The sequence below is a fragment of the Eucalyptus grandis genome, chromosome 11 (assembly GCF_016545825.1).
Source record: "Eucalyptus grandis isolate ANBG69807.140 chromosome 11, ASM1654582v1, whole genome shotgun sequence".
Lineage (NCBI taxonomy): Eukaryota > Viridiplantae > Streptophyta > Magnoliopsida > Myrtales > Myrtaceae > Eucalyptus > Eucalyptus grandis.
Window position 1 is genome coordinate 17,185,823 of NC_052622.1, and position 24,454 is coordinate 17,210,276.

The 24,454-nt window shown below is 41.0% G+C and overlaps 1 protein-coding gene across 1 annotated transcript; it reads left to right on the forward strand.

Moving 5' to 3' along the window:
• Window positions 1–12,725: 12,725 nt before the first annotated feature.
• On the forward strand, window positions 12,726–14,326 carry LOC104427337 (36.4 kDa proline-rich protein). The gene is given in 3 exon segments (XM_039305605.1): window positions 12,726–13,441; window positions 13,484–13,599; window positions 13,602–14,326. Coding segments are annotated over 3 exon segments (1,197 nt in total). The 5' UTR covers window positions 12,726–12,794; the 3' UTR covers window positions 14,036–14,326.
• The last annotated feature ends 10,128 nt before the right edge of the window (window positions 14,327–24,454 follow it).

Sequence of the window (24,454 nt, forward strand, 5' to 3'; positions counted from 1 at the left end):
ATGAGCTTCCTCCTAGTTGCACTGATAAGCGCCTCCCCCATCCCAAGCAGATTGATCTGCTCCTGTTGCCGCTCATATTAGAGTTAAAAGAGTCTGACTCAAGTTTAGGGGTGGCAAATGGATGGATCTGGTCGGGTCAGGTTGAAAATGGGACGACCCATTAACCCGTTTTGACCTATATTCTTGTAGTGTAAATTTAGTGACCCATACCCGACCCGATCCGTATTACTAAAATCTATTAATATTCCAGGAAAATCCACTTCTACTATATGTTAATTGGATTAAAACTTCAAATTAAATTAAAAATAGTAAAAAAAAAAAGTAAAAAAAAAACCTATAAATTGAAATATTTATAAAGAATTAGACTATGCACATGCTTCTCTTATTTGAAGTGAACATACAATTGAATAACTAAAAAGCGTAACATAAAATTTTTTTAACTAAATCTAAAAAAACTCATTTTTATGATTTTTTTATAAAAAAGGTATTGTTAAAATATTTTTATGCAATACAAATTTAATGGAAATTTTTTAAGATTATTTTTAAAATATTTTTTTAAATCGATTTTTTAATTTTTTAAGTATAATTTTTATATTTTTAATAATTATTTTTCCTTTTTCTCTTTTCTTTTTCTTCTTTTTGGCCGGCTGCAGCCACGACGACGGTCGGCGATTGGCCATAGGCGAGATCGAGCTCGCCAGCGTCGGGCGAGGCTCAATCTCCCCAATTCGACGAGGCCGAGGCCTCACCCAATGCTGGCGAGCTTGAGTCTCGCTAGATTCGATGTGGCGAGGCTCAAGCCAGTCGTTGGTGAGGCCGAGCTTCACCGGATCTGACGAGACTCGAGCTCGCCAATGTCGAGCAAGGCTCGATCTTGCCGATTTGGCGAGGCCTCAGCCTTGCCGGATCAAGCTCATCGGTGTTAGGTGGGGCTCGATCTCACCGATTTGGCGAGGTCAAGGCCCCGCTCAATGCTAGCGAGCTAGAGTCTCACAAGATTCGGCAAGGCTCGAGCCTCGCTAATCATTGGCGACCTACCGGCGAGCTCGAGCTTCGCCTGGCTTGTCGCCCTGTCGGCCATTGGCTAAGGAAGGAAGAAAAAGAAAGAAAAAAAATAAAAGAAAAAAATTGAAATATGAAAAATAATTATAATTTCAATTTTTAATTAAAAAACATTTTGTAAATTAAAAAAGTCCATGGGTTTAAATTTTAAAGTGGGTTTCATAATAACCCATTTAGATCCTTTTTTTTTTTTGTGTTTTATTTTTCAAACCCATTTTTGACCTATATTTAATTTTCACTTGATCCATATATAAACCATTTAACTAAAAATGGGTCATAATATGAGTTTATGACCCATTTTGCCAGCTCTACTCGAGTTGAAGACTTAGATGACTTGCATGTGCTGAGGAAATCTAGGGTTTCTACTAGGGCTTTCGCTTCCACCTTTACTGCTGAAGATATGGCACGGATTTCGTGAATCTGTCCACCAAAACACCATTATAGTCACGACACACATAGCTAATCACTCCTTCCATTGAGCCCTCTCTTAACGGATCCGTTTATATTTACTTTGAGAGCCCCTTGCCAAGGACGGAAACCAATCGGTTGTGAGCCTCCTTCAACGTAGTCGTTTTTGCTTTCCAATCTGTTCTATCTGCTGATATTTTGACGCATGGCCCAAGCCGAGCACACGAGATGCTGTGGATTTGGAGATTGTTGGCGAAAGATAAAATTGTCTCTAGATTTCCATACAGGCCAAAGAGTCACGGCTAAAAGTTCAAAGCTCACCGGAGGTACTCTTGAAATTCAACAGCCATTCTTCAATTCTAGCAAGCCCACGACTATCAATGAGGATCTGGAGGGTGGGATCTGACCTTCTCTTGACTGTAACTTGGTCCATTCAAGAGTTATTAGGGTCAAATTTGTTATTTTGAAAATTTTGATGGGTCAAAGACATAATTAAAGAATTTAATAATAACGTCACTAATAATCCCTGTATTTTTTTTTTCGAAATTAAAGATCCCCTCTATTTATTTTTAAGATCCTATTTGATAACACTCCCAAGAATAACTGATTATGTTTTTTTGTTTCAGTGAAAAAAAAATAAAAAAATAAAAATGGTAAATTTTTTGTTCTCGGAAACAAAAATAAAATTCTTTATTCCCAAGAATGGATTTGGAATAGAATCAAGAAGTAGAAAAATTGCTTTTTATTTCCGAGAACAATTCATAGAATCAATTCCAATTTTCTTCTCCTATCCTCTTTTCTTCTATCTTCTTCTCTTCCCTTTTCTTTTTTTTTTTCCTTTTGGCTGATCGCTAGCCCTAGCGACACCGAGCCATGGCAGGGCTTGTCGGCCTGAGCCTCCCCATGGTTGGGCGAGGCCAACCTCGCCCTCACCGGGCCAACTCTAGGTCAGCGTCACTTGGCAATGGCCCGACAAGGCGAAACCTGGCCGATGGCAAGGCAAGCTCGGCCTCACCAATGGCCTAGCAAGGCTTGCCTTAGCCAAGCAAGCCTCCAGCAAGCTCGTTGGATCTCGCCCGGTTGTTTGCCGGCCACAACAAAGGGGCCGATGACTAGCTACAAAGAAGGAGGAAGAAGAAGAGAGAAAGGAAAATAAAAAAAAAAAAAGGAAAAAAGAAAAATATAATATAAGTATAATTTTTTTTTAAGAATCTTATCTAACATATTTCTGTCATGAGAATAGAAATTTTGGATAATTTCCAAGCATGTTTTTTTGCTAAAAAATTATTTATTTATTTTTTTGGTAAATGTAAGAATATATAAATAGCTTTAATCAATTGTACACAAGATCGGCGTAAAAAACAAACACTCAGAGACAATAAGTTAAACAGAGTGTAAGGGAGCCGATATAAAAAGACAACACCCAAGAACTGGGGAACCACCTACACAACAAAAGGAAAAAGGCAACGAGAGCCAAAAGGAGCCACCTGACAAAAGGGAAGAAAAACAAAGACCAGCAGTCTTCAGGAGAGCCAAACACAACATAGGAAGACGAACACCAGCCAACTAGACGAACAGCCGCGAACCAAGATGAGCACTCTACCCGGACCAAGAAGAGGCAACAACGGAAGGACTGACGAAAATGAAAGAATCGGTTGCTTAAAAATTGTTGCCGGGAATAGAATCAGAAAAAAAAAAATCATTTCTGATAAAAAATTATTCTCAGAAATAGAATCATTACCAAACACGCCCTAAATCATCCATGTACTTTTTGAAAAGATTTATCGCTTATTCTTAAAACATCTTGATAATAGATTTTGTTGACATGGACTTAAAGCGTAAAAAATTAGGTTAATACCACGAAAAACCCCAAATTGGTATACTTCTAACAAATTTATTTTAAATTAATACAATTGTGATAAAATTACCCCTAAAAAAATTTATGACATATTAACATTTTATTATTTTTCATTAAATTGGATTTAATATTATAAAAAAACGTTACATAAAATACCAAAATAATACACCCGTTAATTATTACGTGTCATCTAATTCAGTAATTTCACGCTAAAAGTTAACAAAAACTAAGTGTGGATAAATTTATCACACATATACTAGTTTGAGATTTAATTTGAGGTCGTGATATTAACCCTAAATAATTATTGATGCAAGACTATTTTTCTTTTTTTTCCTTCTCTCCTGTGACTTTGCCCGCCTAAGAAAAGGAGAGATTAGCTTAGATATACGCGACCCTTGTGGCCATTTTGGACGTCGGTCGCCTATGATAGTCTCTATCCCATGCTCGTGTACCAAGACTCCCGTAACTCGCGATTAAATAGCCCTTTGCAATTTCTTTCTCGGCTCAGACTTTGCCCAACCACTTCTCAAGCACGGCGGCTGCCGTTCCTCGCGAGTCTAGGGGCCGGCGACCCTCAAGGTGGTCGCTAGCCTTACCTTGCCATATCTTTGCATCCAATCGAATGATTCATGGTGGATGCTTTTAACAAGTAGAGCGATTATCTTGACCTCAAAAGGAGAAAAAGAAAAAAGTGTGATGATTTCGAGCTTTGAGATACAATGACATTTTAAGCTCGCCCCGAACTTATTGTATGGTAGCTAATTCAATCCTAAATTCTTCAATTTTGTCAATTTTATTCTAAATATTTTAACAATTTGCTAATAGGATTCATTGATATTGACGAGTTTTGCAAAGTTTTGAATTTTTTTTGTAAAATTTTCTTTTATGTTCCTTTCTTTTCTGTTTCACTTTTCCTTCATTGGATCTTTGACTGGTGGGGACATTTTGGCTGCAAGGACCCTCGCTGGCCACAACCGAGGGTATTGCGCAACGACGACTCTCATTGTTTGGCCACAAGCGGCGCCACATGGAGCCACCCAGATCGCAACGCCGACAATTTTCATCTAAAATTGGACGGATGGATCACGTGAGGGAATCATAAAGAGAATTAGACCTAAACTGATAAAGTTGAAAAAGTGATAATTGCAAAACTTGCCGACATTCCAGATGAAGATTGCATAATTGTTCCGTGACCGTGCAACTTGCGAAGAGCGCGTACCAGAGATACTTTGGCGATGATTGCGGTGAAAAAGCGCCTCCAGCACCGTTCTTCTCCATCGTTTTCTAATCATTTTAGCCATGGAATATGCAAAGACACGGAAATAAGCCGATCATAGAAAGAATCGATCTGAAACGTTTTATAGTTGATGACTTTGATTACACGGATTTCTCTTTTAGGATTTCAAAAGAGGTTAGGCTGCGTTTAGTCGTCCGAATTTCTAAACGGGACTAGATAGAATAAGATAAAAAAATCCATGAATTTTTTCATATCCCATCAACTGTTTTGTAAATTACGGATTTAAAGTCGGATATCCTTATATCTTATCTAATCTATTGTTTTGTGAACTACGGATTTAAATTTGGATATTTTAAAAACAATAACATTAGGCAAGTACAAATTTGCAGGTTTAATATTCACAAAATCATCAAAAACAATATATCTTCTTCAAATTAATAAATTTTCATCGAATTTCTTGATTACGCATCGTAATAATCTTTTTTGTTCCTTTGAAATAATCTTTTGGATACCCCTTCAAAGTAGTTACTAGTCAAAGAATAGTAGACTACAGTATGAGTTATAAAAAGCATTGAAAAGCAATTTTCCTGGAGCCATCTCACACGCGTTTGAATGGCATGAGATTGCATCGTCTAACTGAAGATCACAAGTCATCAAAGAACGGGAGGAAAAGGTCCGACATAAAACAGAACATCTTTCATTTGCTATACGAAGCATCTTTCATTTGGCAACAGGTTGTCAATCGTGTAGAAAACCAATGACCAGATGTAAAATTGAGGGTGAATGCAATGGTGACATCCAAAGAATTACCCATATAAATTGATAGCTGTGGTCTTGTGGTCAATTATAACAATCAAGCTGATATGATCGAAGAACAGTCAAGTTACACCATTAAAAAGAAACAATGAATAGCAGCGCAAACTTTTTAGAACTGATAAAATTTATGGATCATATATTTAAAAGAAATTTCCAGTCCTGATCCAACAGCGTTACATGAGATCAACTAACATCACATTGAATAGGCAGTAGCAACTAGCCTTTGCCTAATTGTAACTAGAAAGGAAATCGAATTATCAAGTATATACTCAATAGAGTACCGTGTATGTACCTGAAATAAGGCACACTCCTATGGTTTTCTTTAATAAATAGAGCGACTGTAATGAGCATTTCTGGTGTTGTTGTGTCTCTACTCATTTCATTATTCTGCAGTAGTTTTAGTGTCAATCTGTGAAATACTTCCATTAACACTTTTCTTACCAAAGCTACTTCCTGCTGCAAGTTCCCAGCATCCTCCTTTTGAGTAACAACGCTTCCCTTTAAAATCTTCTTCAGCACAGGGCTATCATAGTGGCCCTTCACCATCTGTCCTTTTGGAAGAAACAAATGCCCAAATGTTTTATAGCTATCAATGTGGAAACCGCAACGATCCAAATCGCTAAACCTAGCCAAAATCATCCTCCGGAGCTCAAACAAAAACTGAAAAGCTTCAATTTTCCCAAGCAATTAGCCACATTCGCCTCAATCAATCCCACCCCCCATAACTGCAAGCTAACAAAAAAAAAGGGACACCACACTCCCAATCCCACGTAAAAAAAGTCAAAAACACAACAACATAAGAATTCATGTACTTCCCTTGCATCCCCGCCGTGCCGAAACGGGCTGCGACCGCCCGGACCTGGCGGCGCAACGGGGACGATCTAGGCACCGGTGGCCTGGCGTACGGGGCGCAATCGAAGCGGGGAAAACATCGCGGTGGGGGGAACGGGAGGGCGACCGGCGGGTGATCGCCGGCGGACAGGGGTTCTTACCTTGGCTGAGGAAGAAGGCTTTTGTAAAATTTCGATGAGAATTGGAGAGCTATTGAGGAGAAGCTTCAACGTCAATACTTTGGAAACAATGGGTGAATGATGGAGAAAGAAAAAAAGCATAGGGTTTTATGTTTCAGATAAAACAAATTCTATCCGACCTTATCCCACCCCCTCCCTTGGATTTTTTTATCCGGTTTATATCCCGTCTATATCCGACCTTATCCTATCCTAAACAGCTACTAAACACGGGATAGATAAAACATATCCTATCCTGATTTTTATTTGGTCGACTAGACGCAGCCTTAAATCATATGATCTCATGATCTTGGAAATTGGTGGACTTGGTGGGTTAGCAAGCCTCGTAGTTTTTGTGAGCCCCTAGATAGTAAAAGATCTTTATGCTTGCATCCATCGATTATCCAGGAAACGGAAATTGAGGAAATCGAGGGATGCTACTCGCTTTCAAGTTTGATTCTTTGTTCTTTGTTCTTTTATAATCCAAGAGTATGAGCACAAAGCTTGACTACTTATGAGTCCACGAAATACCCTACAAACCTTACAAACTAGCTCAATTTAGGGCATACGTCCGTGCAAGATGGTCATGATCTATAATGGTTATGGGTGGCCTTCAATTCACGAGTCGGTAATCTCTTGAATTTCAACGTGCCATGTCGATCCTAAAAATAGGATGAAAACCCTCCAGCCCTCGAGCGTGTCCTCACTAGCTGCATGCATTGACGTCAAGATCTCGACGACTAAAGTTCACTGTGTAGCGTCCAGCTCCGTGCCATAGGCAATGAGCTCGACATAAGCTCGATGCAGGCTCTAGAGCGCATCGATCGCATGCACAAGCTCAAGCGCCGGTGGCGTGGTTGGGAGGAGCAATGGTCACCGAGGATGCGATGCCTGTCAGCTGCGGCGACCGGGGTCCAAGAGCTGTAGGCAGAGGAGAAAAAGAGAGACCGAAGGAAAAGGGAAGTGGCGATTTGAGTGAATTTTCTTTCATGGAAGATGCGGACAATGAGCAGGATATTCCTTTTATTGGCGGGACCGAGTGAAAAGTGAGAGACATCAACATAAGCTAATTGGTCGGAATCATCCCCTTATTAAGCGCATGGCCGCATCAATCACGCGGTTTCACAAAACAATGGCCTTCTTAACAAGTTCCGGCAGCATCGGTATTTCAACATCCTCTATTACATTTGTCATGTCTAGAAATGATTAGAAATGATTAGAAATGAGTAAATGTGATTAGAGACGACATGTGAAATTTGACAAATACATGAGAAAAACTAATCGAGACTAAACCAATCCTGATGTCATGTTAGAATATTTTACCAAAAAATTAATTTGAGAAAGACCGTACATACGTAAATAGCATATAAATATTATAGCTAGGCGATGCGATACCTTTCAACAGGACCCGTGTCGCCGATGTCTATAAATCAAATCATTTAAACTTGGATACCAGCAAAGAATTACCACGACGTATCCTTCACGGCCACGTGGAGGGACCCACAATAGCCAATATAGGTTAGTGCCAAAACCCCCAATAAATGATTATTTACAGCAATTTGGCGGGGTCGCGGGCTAGGGAATAGATACGTAGTCGACAAAAATAGGCATGGAGGACGAATAAAGATTTCCTGTTTGACGCTGAAAAATAAGGTGTCCGACCAGCATATCGTGATCCATGAACGTGATTGGAGGACAACTATTCCCTCAACCTCCGTGCAGCTTGAGAGGCCCCGCCCGTGCACTTTGGCAGATATGGATTTAAAGACATGTGATATAATCGTTTCGTAGTGCCTCCACCCATGAGATATATGATAGTTACCAGTTTAACGTCAAGTGATATAAATCGTTTCGTAATGATATATTTGCAACCAAACCAGCCTATGAAAGAGCTACTTGAGATTGACCGGTTCACTACCCCATCTCATCTTGATTCTTCTTCTTCTTCTTCTTCTTTTATAATTCAAATACAAGAATATAACTCCAGATGAACTGGTTAAGTCTAAGACTCTAGCCTGTGCTGGTAACTTTGATCCTAAGCATTTTGCATGTAATTGGTGGATTCATATAGATAGTCCCTAATTCCCGAGCTAAAAATTGCCCAGCACTCTAGCTAATAGTGCCAATTCCCATGAGTAGTCTCAATTCTTTTTTTTTTTTAGATTAAAAATCATGTTTCAGTAGTTCCCAGAAAGCATTGGAGCTACGCGCCTGCAAAATTATGACTGAGCATTTCCTACTTGGTTTTATGCATGACTGTTAAGAGCATATAGTAGAAATCCAATACATTCACTTAGGGGGATCACCTAGAGGAAGCCCGATTCCGAGACTATCAATATATATAGTTGGATTCATTTTAATTCAAAAGTAGAAACCAATAAATCTTGGATCAATTAGAATTTATAAACTATTCCACATAACACAAATTTTTCAATGTACGATTTTTTTCTAATACAACTCACACGTACATTTAAATAGACAACGAAAATTTTCTTTAAAATGAATGATTTAAAAAATAATTTCTTATATCACTAAAAAGAATTAGTCAATGAAAAACACTTTCACTATTGTTTTTTGTAGACTATAAAAATTTTTGTGGATGATGGAATTCATTTTTCTGTCTAAATCATTTATTTTTTTATGAGACAAAGGCACCATTAACTAATATTGAGTGAGGATGCCAAAAGCATACAATCATTTCAACATGAGATTGCTCATTCTTTTTGCTACTTCCACATTTATATATAGTGTTAAACTATCGAGTTTGATTATATTTTATATTAGCTATGGCCATCCTTCACATATCAACTTTTAAGTTAGACTTTTTGGATTTGGAATTGCACGTAAGAATTTCCTCGTCCTATCGCCTTCTTTTGAATTGACAAATTTAGGGTTTTGATTTATATTATTTTTGGGATGATTCCCCTTCCTCTTTATTAGGCTTTGTAAGTATATGGCCGACAGAGGGAGCCGTTGAAGGGTCGCAATATCAACACTAACTTTCAATATTTGCTTTTGTTCTTGTAATTTAGCAGACCCTTTCTTCTTTCTGCTTAGTCCCAAAGAACCTACATCTCAAAATTCACCCCCCAATTTTCCGTCGAAGTAATCTCCCCGGACGTACTTCACGCGTGTCGGGTTTTCATTCCCCCAAGAATCGACCCGTCGCCAATGAATTTCCATGGTCGTCGATGCATGTGTTGCTAACACGATACTTTTTTCCAGGACAAAGGAAATCATGAAAGCAAAACTGGGTACTGATAATCGCGATGGAGATTTGACATGATATGATGGGTTTCGTGTCAGCACCGAATGATCAGGTGAGCAAACGAGACAGGACATGTGCATCGACGGCAAATTAGCGTTAAAGATTAGTCGACGCGCATTAGAGATAAGCTCAGAGGGTCAATTGATTGGGACAAGAAGGCCCCATTTGGTAACATCCAAACGGAGCCAAATTCTGATTATTTGTTTCCGGAATCAATTTGGACCCAAAATCGCATTTGGTAAAAATTTGTTCTCGAAAATAGATTGAAAATAGAATTAAGAAAAAAAAAATTTGATTCTTGTTCCGGAAACGAATTTGAGAATTAAAATCAAGAACCCTTCTTCTTCCTTTGGCCATCTCGCGACCACCGTCCACCACCGCCCGCCACCGTCCGCCGTCCGTTGCCGCCGCCGGACGCCGGTCCAACGAGCTCGCCAGACCAGGGCGAGGTCCGACGAGCTCGCCGGAGGCAAGCCCAGCCCACCGGCGAGGCTCGGCCCCCAAACCGGCAAGACCAAGCCTCACCGGAGCCGGGCGGGCCGGGCAAGCCTCACGACGCCCGGCCCGAGGCTTGCCCACCCCCACCTGAGGCAAGCGAGGCTCACTTAGCCGGGCGAGGCGGGGCCACCGGCGGGGCTCGCCCGGGCCGGGCGAGGCTTGGTTGGCGAGGGCTAGGCGAGCCTCGCCGAGGGCCCGGCGACGCGGGCTGACGAGTGAGGGCGCCGAGGGCCCTCACGCCGAGTGAGGTCGCCGGCTCCTAGGTGGTCCGATGACCCACTAGAAAGAAGAAGAAGATGAGAAAAAAAAAAAAAAAGAAAAGGAAAAAATGAAAAAGAAAAGAAAAAAGAGAGTAAAAAAGTAAAAAATTTATTTAAAAAATTAAAAAAATTGATTTGGAACATAATTAATGAGCATAGTACCAAACACAATTCTATTCCGAATTAGAAATTTTGATAGTTCTTAAACGGCTTAAAATGCTTAGAATCGTTAGGACAGTAATAAAAAATAATCGTTATGATCGAATCTACACGGAATGTAATCGTTATCAAACGCGCCCGAAAGTCTACATAAGGGAGGCGCTCGATGCCCGACATTTCACTAGGCATTTCAAACTTAAATTATTGGAGAAAATTCCATGATAAAAAAAAAAAAATTGTCTTCCTGAAAAATCATTAATCAGGAAAATGTTTTCTCATTTTCATGTTAAAGAATTCCTATTCTTAACTAAATTTTCGTTAAGAATTAGTTTCATATTCTTAACTAATTTTTCTCCTTTTCATGTTAAAGAATTCCTATTTTGTTTATCGTAAATGATTTTTCGTTAACCGATTATTTTTAATAAATTCGGAAAAATTTAAAGAATTAATTTGCAGAAACATTTTCTTTTCGGCTCAAACGAATACACCCTAATTTGTTATCGGGGGATCATTGGAAAGATTGGGGAAACCTCGCGAGGTCATGCAAATTGCAGGGCGAAGGGCGACAGCAGTGGTGTGGGAGTGTGAAATTCGACATCGTTTGTTGTCGTTTGTTGACTCGGAATCTCGGAGGAGAGAAACCGACGACGGAAGTGGGCCCCACGTGGGGTCAAGGGCCTTGAAGATCTCGCTCACGGGCTGTACAGTGCGCTACACGCCAAAAACCTCATCCGCGTTTCCTCCATCCCTCTCCCGCCCTTCAAAAAGTTGGTATCCTCTTGGCTGTTCAATTAGGCTTTAGAAGAAAAAGGAAAAAAAGGAAAAAAAAAATAATCATACTTTTGGAAATTCTAGACCCCCAATATTCGATTCCAGCTTTACTCCACTACACTGGATTAGCGGATTTTTTATTTTATTTTTCCTTCTCTCGTGAAATTCGTGCGGGAGGGCTAGATGCAATAGCGACTGTTGAAATCTCTTATATATTACGTCAGCACATTGGATTTACTGCTCTTTTTGGCTTTGGACCGAACAATGACGCGGACGAAAGTAGCTGGTCGCAGTTGATATGTACTGGAGCTGGACGCAGTCCTCATCGTGTTGTGTTATTGAGACCGAGGAGTTCATTGGATGCTACTGAATAGCAGCGAAAGAAGGGAAGCAGGAAGAAATGATGTGCACGTCTTAATTTAGCAAAGGCATATCCTTGTGGTCACATCCAAGCTCGACATCTAAAATTCGTGGGAGAACGCGATCGAGAAGACAGCTCATGAGCGATGCGACCTGACGTTCATGGTTATATAAATTAATTATATTTAGTAAATAAGTTATAAATATATTTAAAATAACATAAATATTAAATAAATTCACGATTTACTTAGATTTAATTTATTTGTATAATTTTCTCTTCATCCTTCTTTGCTCTCACTTGATTTTTGTTCACTTACTTCGCATTCTCACTTCAGCTTAAATATGAGTTTTTCTAATTGAGTTTGTTAAATATGAAAAGTGTTTGAATAATATGGAATTCGCATTATATAAAAATAGGTTAAACGTGGTTCAATAACTTTATTTCATTTTCAAGCCAGCCGACCATCTGACATGTACAAACAAAAGCATTAGGATCTGACGACGTTTCAGAGTTCAGTCGGAATGGACGACGTGGATCCTATACGCCGTATGCCGCTTCTCTCGATAGTTCAACGGATCTCGACCCTTGATTCATGAAAACGAGGTCTCCATCGGTGTTTAGAGACTCGTCGAGGCGTCGGTGAGAGCGTTTTATACGGCCGGAGGATCCACCTCCCCAGAACGGGATACGTACAAAATGCGACGCCATGCATGTGAGAAGATTCGGCCAAAAGGGTTCCAGACACTACGTGGAGAACTACGGGCTCAATGCAAATTCACTGTGACTTTGTATTTGAGCGATGCAAGTAATAGAAATAATAAAAGATAAAACACGTAATGAGAACCACAAAATTAAATGAAAAAATCCAGCTTAAACCCTATCTCTACCCCCACTAGGTTGACAGTAATATCCCAATGCTTACCTCCAAAGTCAATGAACCAAGACAAACCACGATAAAGTACTAGATCTTGAACAACAGGACAATCATTGCTCCCTCCTCTCTCTCTTTCTATAAAGACATGTTGATGTTTGCATGAAAAGCATTGCACTTCACTCGAAGTGTATCCCTCTCTCTCTCTCTCTTCAGCCATGGCCATCATGGGGAGGAAGCATCTCCTGCTCCTCCTGGCCTACCTGCTCGCGAACACCTTCCTCACCTCCCTCGCCTGTCCCTACTGCCCCTACCCCTCCCCGAAACCGCCCAAGACTCCGGTGGTGAAGCCGCCGTTCCATCCCAAACCGCCACACTTCCCCAAACCTCCCGTCGTCCACCCTCCCGTACACCCCAAGCCGCCACACTTCCCCAAGCCTCCCATCGTCCACCCTCCCGTACACCCCAAGCCGCCGCACTTCCCCAAGCCTCCCGTCGTCCACCCTCCCTACGGACCCAAACCTCCGGCCCTCTGCCCTCCTCCCATGCCCACGCCCACGCCTAAGCCCAAGCCTCCCCCCAGGCCGAAGCCCCCGTCGTGAAACCGCCGCCCAAGCCGAAGCCCCCGTCGTGAAGCCGCCGCCCAAGCCAAAGCCTCCGGTGGTGAAACCGCCCCCATTCCGAAGCCACCCGTCGTGTACCCGCCGCCCAAGCCGAAGCCTCCGAAGCCTCCGGTTGTGAAACCGCCTCCCATTCCGAAGCCACCCGTCGTGTACCCGCCGCCCGTGCCGAAGCCTCCGGTTGTGAAACCGCCCCCATTCCTAAACCCCCATCGTATACCCGCCGCCCACGCCGAAACCACCCGTCGAAACCGGTGGTGATACCGCCCCCGACCCTAAACCGCCCATCGTATACCCGCCGCCCAAGCCCCGGTGGTGATACCGCCCCCGACCCCTAAACCGCCCATCGTGTACCCGCCGCCCAAGCCGCCGGTGGTGATACCGCCCCCGACCCCTAAACCCCCATCGTTTACCCGCCGCCCATCCCGAAGCCGCCCGTCGTGCCACCATCGCCGCCTTACGTGCCCAAACCGCCGGTCGTCCTCCCCCGCCGCCCCCGCCCGTCGAGACGCCGTGTCCCCTCCGCCGCCGCCCGCGCCGTGCCCGCCCCGCCGGTGGTGCCCACGCCTCCGCCTTCGCAGACGTGCCCCATCGACACGCTGAAGCTCGGGGCGTGCGTGGACGTGCTGGGCGGGCTGGTGCACATCGGGATCGGGAGCAGCGCGAAGGACACGTGCTGCCCTGTGCTGCAGGGGCTGCTCGACCTGGACGCGGCGGTGTGCCTCTGCACCACCATCAAGGCCAAGCTCCTCAACATCAGCATCGTCATCCCCATCGCCCTCCAGGTGCTCATCGACTGCGGCAAAACGCCTCCGTCTGGATTCCAGTGCGCCGCCTGATCAGAAGGCGAACGCTTTGAAAGTGTATACACGTGTCCCATCGACTCGAACGACGCATCTCCCTCTTCAAAGCACAATAACAGCACGCGAGAGCCTCGCTCGCGAGAAGAAGAAGCAGCGTAGCTCGTTTGTGTCTACTGCATTTTTCTTTCTTCTTTTCTTTATTTGGTGCTTATGTTCACCGTATATCGAATGGATATACGGTGGGAGAAACTGTGGACTACCTCTTGTATTCGTAGAGCCGTGCCGTACTTGCTTTTCCCTTCAAAGAGATCGTCATTTGCACGTGTACCGATTGCAACCTCGTCAATCTTCCTACGATAATTCTGCATGTAAAGTTGATCCCGTGATCCATAACGTGGACGTTGCATGAGCTAATTAGGATAGACTCACGGCAAAAAGGAAAATTATCTATAACACGGATTTCCTGAACATATGACTTGATTAATCTTTTGGAAAAGCGTACAAAATCGTTCTATCCCCATGCATCATCAGAAAGTAATCTAAAGCTTCATTGATGAAGTGATTGATATAGTCTTTAAAGTCATTATGAATGAGACATGAGATGTCACGAAACACAGTATTTTTTCACATGATCGAGATCATCTATGATTTATAATTTGGTGAACTGCTCTTGCTTTATATTCGAAATACCAAATTTTATACGATTTTTCAAGTGGATGAAATTGATTGAGTGATCTCAGTTGGACATGGGATTGCATGCGTTTATGGATTGAAGGAGATTCAAGCAGGTGAAATGGTTGAATTTGCCAGTAGTCTGAAAGGAGTAGCCTTAAATCTTATATTGAAAATTTTTAAGAACCTTTGTGCAAGTCGACGAAGCACATATATTATTGAGAAGCAACATTGCTAACATCCGCGTACCTCGGCCCTGTTCTCATCAACTCGGCAATATCCAAATTACCCTTTCGCCCCCAACTAATCTCTGCAAATGCATCGGAAGTATTCATCTTCTTTTTCTAATCCTTTTGCTCCAGACGAAAATCACCTCTCTAATACCACACAATTAAGTCCTTCACGGAACATGTTGGAAATCTAAAAGAAATCTTTTTTTTTTGGTGACCCAGGGAAACCTCGTATGCCGACAGCACGGTAGAGTAAATCCTGGGAAGGCACGTGAGTCACCACCACCCCTCATGCCTCAGGTAAGTCACCCTTACGACATCCGGGAATCGAACTCCTCCCTTTGCGTTAGAGGTAGAAGCTTGCCGACCGCAGCGCCACCCAGGCGGGTCGTTTAAAAGAAACCCTTTTCATCCTTAACAATGTTGAAATTGTTTGTGTCACGAGGATCTCAAATAGGTTTCCCAACAAAGGAAAAGGCCAGAGGAAAATATTATTTTCTCCATCGGATAATGTCACTAGTCTAAGGTGGCCCTCGAGCAGCGGTAATAGCTAGGGTTGAAGGGGTAGTTAAAAGACGGCCCCACAAATGCAAAGGAAAATAAGCATGTCTAATTTGTTAAATATATAATGGAGTAAGATATTCTCATGGTTAGTACGTCAAGAACTTAAATATTATTTAAATTCGCAAAAGTCGATCAAGTTGATTGATGTGTCATGTGATTGGAGGCTATGGAGTTTCCCAACCCCGAAATTCGAAATTTAGTATTTATAAATGAAATAATAATTATATAGATTTATCCCATATATAATGTATTTGATGGCATCAATTTCGATCTCAGAAAAACGTGTGAAAAAGCTTTTTTTTCCTCATTCGGTCAAGGTTCTTTGATACAAGATTGGCATGTTACACCTATAGATTTGACTTTAGGAATTGTCTCATTTACGTTGCGATTCTTCGGAGACAAAAAATGACTTGTCCTAACTTCAGATCTTATCTAATGGCAATAAAAGGAAAAAAGAAATCTAGAAGAGTCATCCAAATATGGAATAAAACCTCAATTTTTTGGGGGGCTACCTAAAGTCATTGTGGTCACAAGCTCTTAATTGGCATTGCCTTAAAAAAAGGGTCGTGCATGGCATCCACCAATTTCTCAAACATCAAGAGGAGCACCACACAAAGGGACACGAGCTACCCTGCAAGGCTTGGGGACGTCGACCTGAATACAAAATAAGGACCACCACCCCACCATGTCCTGCAAAACCCCAAGGACACTCGTGACAACGTGACCCGTGACTGCGTGGTGATCGTTCCCACGAAGATTCCCATTATAAAACACTAAATTTGACACCTTTCTTGAATTGAAAATTTGGGCGGCCCACATCAAACTTTGTGATCTTTTGTACTGTTTAGTCAACCTAGCCTAGATGGATAAGGTCCCGACTTAGCTCCACCTGAATTTCAAATCTGCCATAAATCCTTGGCCAGAACATGAATCTCGAGGATAAGTTTTCATATCCTCAAAATGTGTTTGTTTGAATGAAATAATTTTTCACAAATTGATTTTCTGGACTTTCTAAAAATGATGAATGAACTTTTTATAGTTAAAGAAAATATGCATGTTGAGAGTTAAGGAAAATGGATTCACAAATCTGAAAGGGGGAAAATATTTTCTTCGTATATAATTTCCCGGAAAGCATTTTCTTTTATCATGAAGTTTTTCCCTAAATAAATACCTATAGGCGCTTCTATTATTTCAGTTGAATGATCAATTAGGTCTCCATATCGACATTCGAAATGGTGCCTCAATGCAAAATCTTTCAACAATATTCAGTTGAAAATAAAGGAACAAATTTGGCATGAATATTCGTGAGATTCTAGACAATAGATATCAATAAGAGTAAAATCTTGAACGTAAGAAACCATAGTTAAATTCGAAAGTTAGAAACCAAAAATTGTGACATGTCTAAAAATATTTTTCAGGAAATCATTTTACAAAAAAAAAAATGATAATATTTTTCGACATTTAACTAAAACCTGAAAATAAATTAGAAAATAATTTTTGTTGTTTGGTATAAAAATCTAACTTGATTTTTTCTAAGGAAAATTACCAAAGTATTTAAATTTTTAAATTATTTTTTCCTTTTTCTTTCTTTCTTGACCAATCGCCGACCACAATAATGGCTAGCGACCGACCACGGGTGAGGGAAGAGCTGGCCCAAGGCCGACGAGACTCAAGCTTGCTAGCCTCATGCGAGATTCGACAAGGTCAAGCTCACCATAGGTAAGCAAGACCCAAGGTCTCACCAAATCAATGAGCATGAGCTTGTTAGATTCTAGTGAGTTGAGCTGAGCCATCCTCGAGTAAGGCTTCACCTTGGCAACTCCAGCGAGTCAAGCCTCATTGGCCTCGTGCAACCTCATGCCTCGCTTGTGACTAGTTGCCATGGTTGTTGACCATTGCTATGGTTAGCAATCAACAACCAGCCAAAGAATAAGAAAGGCAAAAAAAAAAAAAAAACATAAAATAAAAATTATTAAAAAGTTCAAGAAGAACATGTTTGCTCTAGGTGAAAGAAAGAGGAGGGAAAATGATTAAAAGAGGAAATCATTTTCTCTACTTTTGAAAGTGTTTTTTTCATTGACTAGTTTATTTTCTATGGATCAAATGCCGAAAAATTTATAAAACTTTTTCCAAAAAGTTATCTTCCATGAAACAATGCAGTCTTATATGTGCTATAAGTACATCATTGTCTATATGTTGGAGATATGTGACGATCAATTCAAGATTATGAGTACTTAGACTCTACCTTTCATATTAAAGATTTGGGACCCCCAAATATTAGGGATTTCTCTCGGCCAACAAAAATTTGTTCTAGAAATCATATTAGAAGCAAGTTTGTCAAGATGTAAACAAATTGCCATTCTTATCGAACAAAATGTCGAGTTAACCATGGTTGATTACGATGTCGAATCATCTTATGAAATTGATGATCCATTACTCAAAGATCCCTCCGGCTATCAAAGGCTCATAGGGAAGCTTATATATCTCACTTTGACTAGACTAGACATATGCTACACAGTACAAACACTCAGTCAATTCATGCAAAACCCGAAGGAGTCTCACATGAATGTGGCCTTGAAGGTCATGAGGTACTTGAAGAAATATCCAAGGCTTGGAATATTTGTTTCTCGAGATTGAAATTTGAAAATGATAGCTTATTGTGACACAAACTATACCACATGTCTCATAAGTCGAAGATTTATCATTGGTTTTTGTATTAAACAAGGAAAGCTTTACTTCCTTGGGAAATGAAGAAGCAATTGATCGTATCATTATCATTAGTTGAGGCTAAATATCAAGCCATGGCCGTGACTGTTTGTGAAATAGTTTGGATACGAGGCCTACTTTTAGACCTTGTTATACGGGTTAAAGGGCTGACCAATTTGTTTTGTGACAACGATGCAACACTCAAGCTCACAATAAATCCCATAATTTATGTGAGAATGAACCATTTGAAGTGAATTGTCACCTCACTTGAGAAAAGATCCAAGAAAGAGTAATCAAGACAAATGGAATTAGGATCATGGAACAACCTGCTAATATTTTTTCCAAGGCATTATATCAAAGATAATATGCATATCTAATAAGCAAACTAGGCATTTTGACATATATCAGCCACTAGCTTAAGGGGGAGTGTTGATGATATGCGAGGATCAATTCAAAATTATAATTGATCGATTATATCAGCCCGAGAATCAATCTAAGATTAGATTTGATCTTATGTATTAGTCTTTACTTTTTCCTTGGTTGCCCATTCATTGTATTATAGATAGGAGCTTATACATGTAAAAGAAATCAGATTCAATCAATACAAATTTGTTCGACACGCGAAGGACATGGCTTAATATTATCTTCTTTATCAAGTTGCCAGAAAAACAAACCAACATAGCATCTCTAACTTGTCATAACTTCGATAGTTCAACCTAGTTGGGGGTAAGCTGCAAGCAAGTCTGAATGGTCCGGCTCTAGCGTTTGGAATCGGGAGTCGAGTCGAGGAGGGGACCGGTCTTAGAAAAAACCCACCAATTCAGAGTATGTTTTGATATCTTTGAAGGGCCAAGATCATTTCTGTCTTATGTGCGATCTGGGAAGTTCCATGACCGAGTTGAATTGGACTCGGCCACACGGCCCACAACCCAGCACGAGCTTTGAGATTGGCGAGTTCTGATGGGCTCTGTTTGGGCCGGTAAGGTAAGCCCCCGATTGGTTTAGTCTAGCCCCAAGGCCCCCAGCCATGGGAATAGTGAATTGGGTAACAACATTCGAGATTAGCTAAAGGCGAAAGGCCTTGCCTATATCTGCATCCAAAATCTCGCCACCTTGCTACTCCCTACCACCCGCTTCACCGCTTCATTCACCTCGTTTCAGCTGTTCACTCTTCCCTTCCATACATAAAAAGCTCCAACAATTACTACGTGGTAAGCCCTTAGAAACGCGACAAGCTCATCCTCCGTTGCCTGGGGGACAAGGATTTGTGTATGTACGATGTCAATAAGGAAAGATTCACGAGATGTGCGATCAAGGACATTGCACTTCGTTCTTACGCTCTTTTCTGGTGCGATATGAGCTTTGTTACTCTCAAGTGACATGAAGACGTTACACTCTAATTTTTCTCCAAATATGACACGACAAGTTGTTCTCTTGTTATCCATTGATGCATCTTAATAAAACTCGAGCACGTAAGCCTGCTTTTCTATCATCTTTTCGAGGATAGTTCTAATAATCTAGGCGGCCATAGTAAAAAAACAAAGAATGTAGAACCAGCACAGAGAAAATGATACACTTGTAAAAAACTAATAGTGCATTGTCGCATCAACAAGTTTGTGTAGTCGAGCCGTCACATGTCTGGTATCCCATCCGTATATACCATTCATACCACTACTAGTCTAGTACCAGTACTCAATCCTACTCGAGCTTTCTCATCCGTATTTCCTTATTAATCTGTATTTTTCAGCCAAATCTCTAGCGGCCTTCTCCTGAACTTCAACGCCCTCTGAGTACGGTGCAGCTCTTCTCATGATCTCATCCCTGTCCAAATTCAGCTCCCCGTCCACAGCATAAAATCTCACTTCAGGAAGTCCTTTCAGTCCATGCAAATATCCGCAACATTGGTCCACACTAATGACCTCGCCGTTCTCATCCAGCCATTTGCTATTCACCTTTCTATAGCAAGAACCTCGCTTCAGATCTGAGTAGTAGTGGAGAATGGCATTGAAACGATTCACAATGCTTGGAGAAAGTTCCCCCTCCCCTTCAAAGATGGGTACCAACTGCAGATCCCATAAGCTAAGTGCCTCCTTTAAAGCCTGCCGAAGAAAAAATCAACAATTATATCTATAAACCTACTTCTGAAAAATGAATAACTAGACCTCATCATTGTGCATGGAAATGAAAATTCATTTCATATATTCAACAGCAGCTCTACTCTTCAGCAATGATGAACAGAGGTACAGAAACAAAAAGACGAGTATCACCAACCTCAAAGCGTTTGTCTTCGCCTGTAGAGGACATGTTGAGGTTCTGTTCAAGAAATTGATCCCAAAATTTTATCCACATCCCCGCAGTGAAAACCTCGACTTGCATTATGAGGTTAATGCAGTCAACAGCCCATTCGAAAGAGAGACCCATATCCGTATATATATATTTTTTTGGTGAAGGACCCATATCTCTGGAAAAGAGGAGAGAAATCTCAGAAATGAATAAGAGAGTTCATCTGAACCCATCCCGATCCAAAAGAGAAATCATTAAAGCTACAAGACCCCAAAAAAAAAAAGATGAATGAAGAAAAAAACTAGCAAAGATCATTTCAAAAGATACCTCGGATAGCAGCTTTTTTGTAGGAAGGAGATGAGAGATGACTTATTCACGTAAGAACTCATGAACTCGTCATGTTACTTAAGTTGTCTGTCTTTTTATAGAGAAAATGGTGCCACCACCCTCTTACGTGGCATCTCCCCATTGGACACGTGAAAAGCGGAGTCGCTCGGGTCTCGCTGCTTTCGCCCTCCCCTCCCAACAATGCATCTCTAACTTGGATAGCAGCTTTTTTGTAGGAATGAGATAAATGGGTATTTTGGGTTTAGAGGAGAGGAGATGAGAGATGACTTATAATTCTGACTAAGAACTCATGAACTCTTGTCATGTTACTTAAGTTGTCTTTTTATGGAGAAAATAGTGCCACCACCCTCTTACGTGGCATCTCCCCATTGGACACGTGAAAAGCGGAATCGCTCGGGTCTCGCTGCTTTCGCCCTCCCCTCCCAACAATGCATCTCTAACTTGGATAGCAGCTTTTTTGTAGGAATGAGATAAATGGGTATTTTGGGTTTAGAGGAGAGGAGATGAGAGATGACTTATAATTCTGACTAAGAACTCATGAACTCTTGTCATGTTACTTAAGTTGTCTTTTTATGGAGAAAATAGTGCCACCACCCTCTTACGTGGCATCTCCCCATTGGACACGTGAAAGCGGAGTCGCTCGGGTCTCGCTGCTTTCGCCCTCCCCTCCCAACAATGCATCTCTAACTTGGATAGCAGCTTTTTTGTAGGAATGAGATAAATGGGTATTTTGGGTTTAGAGGAGAGGAGATGAGAGATGACTTATAATTCTGACGTAAGAACTCATGAACTTTTGTCATGTTACTTAAGTTGTCTTTTTATGGAGAAAATAGTGCCACCACCCTCTTACGTGGCATCTCTAACTTATCATAACTTCGATAGTTCAACCTAGCCGGGGGTAAGCTGCGAGCAAGTCTGAATGGTCCGGCTCTAGCGTTTGGAATCGGGAGTCGAGGAGAGGAGAGGACGGGTCTTAGAAAAAACCCACCAAATCAGAGTATGTTTTGATATCTTTGAAGGGCCAAAATCATTTCTATCTTATGTGCGATCTGTGAAGTTCCATGACCGAGTTGAATTGGACTCGGCCACACGGCCCACGACCCAGCACGAGCTTTGAGATTGGCGAGTTCTGATGGGCTCTGTTTGGGCCGGTAAGGTAAGCCCCCGATTGGTTTAGTCTAGCCCCAAGGCCCCCAGCCATGGGAATAGTGAATTGGGTAACAACATTCGAGATTAGCTAAAGGCGAAAGGCCTCGCCTATATCTGCATCCAAAATCTCGCCACCTTGCCATTCCCTACCACCCAACTCACCGCTTCATTCACCTCGTTTCAGCTGTTCACTATTCCCTTCCAAACATAAGAAGCTCCCTAAGTAGATTTCTCCAGTTGCACACCTCGGCTAGGCATGGGATATTTTTCATGTAGCAGCAGCACTATCGTCCATAATCTACCCTTTTCCATGAAGAATCTCTAGCCCACCAAAGGGGCTTTATTCATTTCAGCCCTTTTTCGAAAGCCTAGGGTCCCTTGATCCTTCAGTTTTAAAATCTCAGCCCAACTTATTAGGCGCGCCTTCATCTTTCCCTCTGACTCCCCCCATATAAAAGCTTGACTCTGCCTATCTAGCTCCTCACACACATCGAGAGAGGCATTCTCCTAGTTTGCATGGTATATGAGGGGATTGGCAAGACTAGCCACGAGCAGTCCGTCTTTGAGAACAGACCCTTCCTCCTTGTCATGCACAAGAAAGAACAATAAATAATACATCCAATCCCAAAAGGCCCAATTCATCAATAGCATATGGATCAAATCGGGAACGTTTGCATTGAGAAACCTTGGATCCCTTATTAGATCAGGCCCAAGAATAAGCGTTAGCCGTCACTAGATTTGTCAATAGAATAGATTGGATTAGATAAAATATTTTCTAACCCAAATTAACCACTTTAACCTGTTTTTGAATTTTTTCCATACAATACAAATCTAGTGATTCATGCTCAATTTGAGTTATACTCAATATATACTCGACTCGACTTATATTATATATTTAACCAAATTTAGAAAAAAATAATGCCCAAGTTGAGGTAAGAGCATTGAGTGAACGATCTCGAGATCAAGTGAGAGCAACAAAAAGTGAAGAGAGAGCTATAAAGGTTTGCTAGGTGTAAGTCAATTATGAACTCATATTACACCCATATTATTTTGAATTTTACTACTCTAAACACATTTATGACCCATTTACTAAATATAACTAACATATATAACAATTCAACTCATCAAATATGGGTTAAAAATTGATCTATGACATTGTCACTTACTCCGGAATGATGATGGCTATTCGAGATTCCACTTTGATTTGATTTGATTTTTGTTGTAATGATAACACAAATCTTTCGAATTAGAGTTTTGGAATGGCAAGCAATTCCATAGACAAATTTGAAAAGTACGATGGAACGACGTTAGATTGAAATCGTAGTGTATGAAATGCTCCTATCGTGTGACGTCTTAATATAACGTCACTTATTTAGTCAAGCGTCACCACTTTATATCACATGTTTGAAAATTACATTTAATGAGACGAATTTATTAGATAATATTATAAGATTTGGCAAGTAATTATTGCGTAACATCCTAAGATTTTGAGATCTACTAGCTGAGTGTTGCTTGTGCTCTTTACTTCACGAGTTTTGTTTGTAACCATCTTAATTAAACTAGGTTTTGTCCCTTCTTTGCGCGGGAACCGATGTGCCCTTTGGTGCTGTCGGCTGGTGGCGGCAACGTCACGAAGTTTCCTGTCTCGGCTTTTGGGTCGCGAGTTTTGCACATTATACGCATTGATCCTCATTTTGGCATCGCATGTGCTTGTATGGGTTCAAATCGATTTCTTTTTCTTTTTTAATTTGGGCGTTCACTTTAACAAAATTATGCAGACAAGTCCTCAAAAGTAATTAAATTATTAATTGAATAGTCCAAGGTCCATGTGTAGTCTTGCCGGTGTGATCCACGCTGAACGTGCATATCATTGAAGCTTTTTTTGTCAGGGCTCATCCCGAGAGAGGACAGATTATTCCAAAAGGGGGGAAAAAGAAAAAAAAATAATAATAATAATAATAATAATAATAATAATAAAAAATAATAATAATAATAATAAAACATACTAGTTCTTGAAATGAGCTTCTCTATCTTTCTCATTTCTTTTTACTTATGGCATTTTTTTATTGCGAAAAGACAAATCTACCCTCTTTGAGCTTTTATATTATGTCACGTTGAATTGTCGAGGTGGAAATACACATTACAAGATGATTAGTTTGTGGCATGCATCCAATATGGAAAATCAACCTAAATGGGTCCCCTAAACGATGTTTATTTGGGAAGGTAGATATGAAAAGAAAATGAAGCGAGATTTTGAAATCTACTAATTTCTCCCTAAGAGCTCCTGCATGTTTTGAAAATCTGCTAAAAACTTCCTAATTATGCCCCAGTTTTCTCCTAAGTCCTCGGAGGATTTGTTAGGGGTTATGACATAAAATATAGTCTCAAGTAATTATGACATGAATGCATTTAACCCAAAAAGATAGAAAGTCGTGCCGCGACTTTCGACGGTAAACAAGTAAGAATTAGGAGTTCGAATTTTATTGATATTATGGAAATTTCT